This window comes from Mytilus californianus, unplaced genomic scaffold (genome assembly GCF_021869535.1).
Source record: "Mytilus californianus isolate M0D057914Y unplaced genomic scaffold, xbMytCali1.0.p SCAF_12, whole genome shotgun sequence".
NCBI lineage: Eukaryota > Metazoa > Mollusca > Bivalvia > Mytilida > Mytilidae > Mytilus > Mytilus californianus.
Genome location: NW_026262604.1, coordinates 1,977,098 through 1,982,584, shown reverse-complemented (window position 1 = coordinate 1,982,584; position 5,487 = coordinate 1,977,098). Strand labels below are relative to the sequence as shown.

The following is a 5,487-nucleotide window of genomic DNA, read 5'->3' as shown; positions in this document are numbered from 1 at the left end:
ACACTATGCATCAGTGTAACAATACCGGATTATGGACAGAGCTTGACGTGGACATTAAGTGGGCATGTGAACAGTTGTCATATGTTGCTTTAAGGATGGTCGATGATAATAATGATTTTTTTAAGAATATGTTTTGTTCCATTTGCAACCTTCCCTATTTTGATGTAGGAATGATAACCAGTTGTAGCAAATCCGATTCCTGTCCTGTCATATCTGTAAAAATAGCAACTGGATGTCGCGTATTTCCAAAGGTGGTCAATCATCTGCCGTATAAGAATGGATTTTGTTATATAGTTGTAATGAACACCCTTGTCGTAAGAAATTTCGTCCAGGAATTGAAATTGAATTTATGCCAGATAATGTTACATGTGGTCACCGGTATGACTTTGAACCTTACAAATGTGATTGTCTCGGTCCAGGATGCGCTGTTCCGAAAGACATACCGGGAGTTAAAATCCGAAATCTGTTTCGCATTGATGAAATTAAAACAGACGTGAAACGGCCTGCTGCTCAACATTGTACTGATGGACAGTTTTTCGACAATTTTGAGTTAAATAATTGGTATAATTATCATGTAGTCATAACATACATTTACATCTCTGCATTCAGTCAAATAATTGATTAATGGTTCAGTAACGTTCAAATATAATGTTAAAAGATAGAATAGTTATCAAAACAAGGAAAACAGTACTGTTGTGGAAGAGTTTACTGGCGACACATAGCGAAGATAGTAGAATGGGATTTTGCGAGCGTTGAATCCCAACTGACAGTGACATTCTTCAGCTATAGTAATGGTTTGGTATTTTTTATTTCTATTCACATGTATCACAAAAAGAAATATGACATAACTATGAGCTTGTAGAAATGACAAAAATTAAATAAGATAATTTTTTTTAGAAACTTAATGAAAGATTTTGGCACAAAGACGTCACTGCACAACTTGACGTCACACAAAGGACAAATCAAATGTAATTTCATTACTTGTACGATTTAGACCTGGATAATATCTCATTAAAACTTCATTTCTGAGGTAGGTGTTGTTGTTTTTTCGATTGTTTTAGATTCATCGAACTTTCGTAGATTTCAACAATTAAATATGGCGGCTCAAAATATGGTAATTATGGATTCGATGATACATTTTAGCTTACGAAAAAATTGATACTTAAATATGTCATTATAGTAATTTCTTGTTATAATCAAAACCATCAAATAAGAGGAATAAAAAATGAAAACAACACTTTTTTAATAAATTTTAGACCTTTTTCTGTTTTTACCTTCAGCAGGAACTATTAAACTGAATCTTTGAAAGCCAAGAATGTATGAGAAATGAAACATTTGAAGAAGTATAAAATAAAAAAGGACCTACAAATAGTAACCAACTCCATCTCAGGTCAATTTTTCTCTTTGAGTACTCGTGTTTGAGCATATGTCAAACATGTTATTATCATTAATGTATTGAAGAATGAAATTTAAAGTATTCAGATTTGTGAACTCATGGGATTGTTCTTGTATTACACTGTCAAACAATAAATTGCACCATTTGTGTTATGGTTGTCATAATGGTTTTTTGTTTAAATTTCTTATTTTGAAATTAAATTTTTTCCAGAATATCTACCGCAACATTACCTGCTTTCCTGGAAGGTATTTAAAAGATGACAAATGTGATCGTTTTGTTCCCTATTGCAAGGAATATTCGATACAACTTGAGCATTTTCATAATAAATGAAACAAGACTATGGAATGAAACAGAACAAATCTTATTAAGATTGTTAGAAGATACTGTCAAAAATCATTCAGTTGGCTTAACCAATCTATTTATTCTTAAATATGAACAATTCTCAAAGTCGTTGTGTTTGGAAGGTCCGTCAGATTTAAAGATGATAACTTATGTTGCATTTGATTTGTTTAATAAATCAAATATTAATCGAATTGACCTTGAACAATCACTTCTAAACATAGCCGAGAAAAGGAGCGATAAACATAGCATGGACATACACTTAGCTTCATCTTTGCCTAAGCTACTAAATTCTGTTTTAGTGGATAATGATTTAAAAAATGACTCTCACTGTTGGGAATTTTTAAGAAAATAGAGATTATTTAAAGAAATACGGGAGTTATGTATCGACAAATATTCAGAAACAAATAATCTGTCCGCAATTGGAACTGGAATTTGATCGGTTTGAAATAGTCGGATCATCTTTACTAATAACTAAACATAATATAAAAATTCCTATCGACCAATTTCTAATGGATTCAAATAACAAAATAAAAGTTTGAGTTAATGATTTTTCTTTGTTTGTGTTAAGGAAGTCTATAAAACCTCCCATCGAATGTGCACTTGAAATTACGACGATTGTGTGTACGTGCGTTTCTCTTTTTTGCCTGCTATTATCATTTATTACCTACAGCCTTTTCCCATTGCTACGAACATTGCTTGGCAAAAATAATATGTGTCTAATACTATCCCTCTTCATTGCACAAACATGTTTGCAATTCGGAACAATTTGGACAAATCGTCTATTCGTCTGTGCAACAATTGGAATCATCCTACATGTATTTTGGCTGGCAACTTTTGCCTGCATGAATGTCTGTTCATATCATATGTATTCTGTGTTTACTATTTTAAAAGCTAATGCAAGTTCGTCTGAGAATACCAAACTATTTTGTAAATATTTATGTCATTCATCCAGAACACCTCTCTCTTTATAATTATTATTAATATAATCATTCATATTGTTCTATCAGGTGGAACGAATATTGGTTATGGTGAAATAAATTGGTTTATTTGTGGTCATATTCCCAAACTCGCTGCGTTCATCTGTCCAGTGGCTGTCATCTGTGTTATCAATATATGGTTATTTGGGGTCACGGCTAACAAAATGTACAATTGACCAATCATTCAGAGCACAGCTTACACTAAACATGACTTTTTTGTATATATTAAACTTTTCTCGCTGACCGGAATCACCTGGATCGGGCAAATAATAGATTCATTTGTTCCTTTATCATTGTTCTCTTTTGTTGTGACAATACTTACAGGTTTACAAGGGTTATTTATATTGCTAAGTTTTGTTTGTAACAAACGAGTTATCAAATTGTTTTTTGTTATTTTCAATGTAATCAGAAAGAACGATGGCGGGAAGTACCAAATCCATTATCATAGACAAATAGCAATCCTTATCTTAATTTATGTACATCTATTACATCTTACACTTATCGTCCTCCATAAGGTTATCACATCCCAGTAGTCAGCACTTCTGTGTTGACATGAATTATCATTGATATGGCTATATTCATAAATTAGCTGTTTACAAAACTTTGAATTGTTCGAAATAATTAGGATTTTTTTCCCAGAACAGATTACAGTAGCTTTAATCGGCATTGTGGGTCCTCAATGCCATTAAATTTCGTACTGTATTTGGCCTTTTAATTTTTATTCGATCGTCACCGGTATGTCTTTTGTGGATGAAACGTGCATTTCGTGTACAATATTATAAGCATGGTATATAAGATTAGTTTGTTTCAGTACGAAATGTTTATACATGTCTGTTGCCGGGAGAAAATATCAATTTTTCAACTATGTATGTCTGACTGTTGTATTTGGTTTATTAAATAATCTTAATTCGTGCATGTATAGTTACGTTATATTGTTTGATATAGTCGTTTATCGAGAAATTTAAATCACAGGTGAGATATTGTCAACGGCAAAATATTAACTCCTATTACATTAATCATCAGCATACAGCACAAATAGAACCTATAAACGATTCATACGAGTTGTGGTGTTGATTCCATGTACAAGATTTGCTAGCAGGTTAATTTTAACATCTTGTCAATCAATATGAATACACTCTATGTAATAAGAAGGAACAGATACTGTATCAAATTGTTCAATATCATTTACCTAACAAAATACTGTTCGTTTAAAAGATCAAGACAGGTGACTGTAAACATACAGCGTAATTATATAATGTTCCGTTATAAATTCCTAGACCAAATATTTCATGATTATTTGATTATTTGATAATCTAGGACTCTATTTTTGATTATTTGATTATCTTGGTTAAAAAAAATAATTAATGATTATGTGATTATATTGGCGATATTTGTGAATATGGGATTACTTGGACACCCCATGAGGGTCCTCAATGTTGACGTAATATCATATTTTTTCTAAAGCTTTCTAAAAGAAGTATCCCTGAACACATGGTATATATTATTTATTTAAGATGATCATATAAAAAGAAATCTTTATCAATTATGAAATATCTATGAACCGGTCCGTTCGATTATTTTTACAATACATTTGATCAATGATTTCAATACAATTATAAAAATTCTTTTCATCAACTGTTCGTAGGAATTAAAGATGATTTAGAGCATAAACAGTTAATGGAAATTTCTTTTTTTTACATGTTAACATCTTGTAAATATTGATTTGATGAAGGTTGATACATAGAAGATAACATCATATTTATCTTACGCATTCCAAAGAATCAGTCGTAATATGTATAAGATAATTGAGGAAGTTATATGTACAAATATTTATCTATTCCGAAATGACGTGAACATATTAGCTGATTATTTCACGACACATTTTGTCTAGGTTTTAAAGTAGATATTAATGTAATTCTTAAAAATACCCAGAATTAATATATGTTATGTTTATTCGAATAAAAGAAGAGGATATCTCACATGAATATATATTGGAAGAAGCGAGACATTTACAAAGGGTAAATATATTGTGAAAATATTATTAAAATGGTAAGATAAAAATTAACATATATGAAATAGTTAATTTTATCAAACTTTACATTCATTTAGGCTCAATCTGTTTTTACATAACATGATTTAAATGTTTTCACTACAATATATGTTTATATATATGATATTAAGAAAAACTGCCTGCATATCACATATCCTTTTTTTTTTTAAGAATGGACTTTCAATACAAAATAAGTGGTCGATATTATAAATACCTTAAATAACAAAAAGAATGTCATACAACCGTTTTCAGAAATCTTTATAAAATCTTAATAACATTGTGATTAAATCTTCATAACAATTTAAATAACTTAGTTTTTACATACTAGTACTAAAAGTTTGAAAACACACAACACAAATTTTATTATACTAAAGGACAGACAAAAACAATACAAAAAAAGAAAAACATTTAACTAAATGCCATGAAGAACAAAAAACCTAAGCAATATATAAAAATAAATCTTTGGTCTCGGTTGTTTTCTTAAGGATTTACTTAGGTCAGGTTTAGGAATTTGTATCAGATGTTCGAACTCCTTGTTTTGTTTTTCCTACGATACAGGGTTAAATATTTTGCCCCATAACACCCATTTTTCTTTAAATATACGACATCAATAGACTATAAAAGGTCATTTACCAAAATTTAAGCAGATCCTAGAGTTCTTTTCTTTCGATTTGAGACCCAAATAATATCAATATAAGGTAAAAGTCCGAGTCATTTTTAAA

General features: G+C 30.2%; 1 protein-coding gene across 1 annotated transcript; it reads left to right on the top strand.

The window, feature by feature from the left end:
* The first annotated feature begins 1,096 nt into the window (after positions 1-1,096).
* On the top strand, positions 1,097-4,233 carry LOC127722236 (uncharacterized). Its single transcript, XM_052229133.1, has 5 exons — positions 1,097-1,114; positions 1,607-1,641; positions 2,307-2,485; positions 2,911-3,142; positions 4,230-4,233. Exons 1-5 carry the CDS (start codon positions 1,097-1,099, stop codon positions 4,231-4,233), a joined length of 468 nt encoding a protein of 155 aa, XP_052085093.1.
* The last annotated feature ends 1,254 nt before the right edge of the window (positions 4,234-5,487 follow it).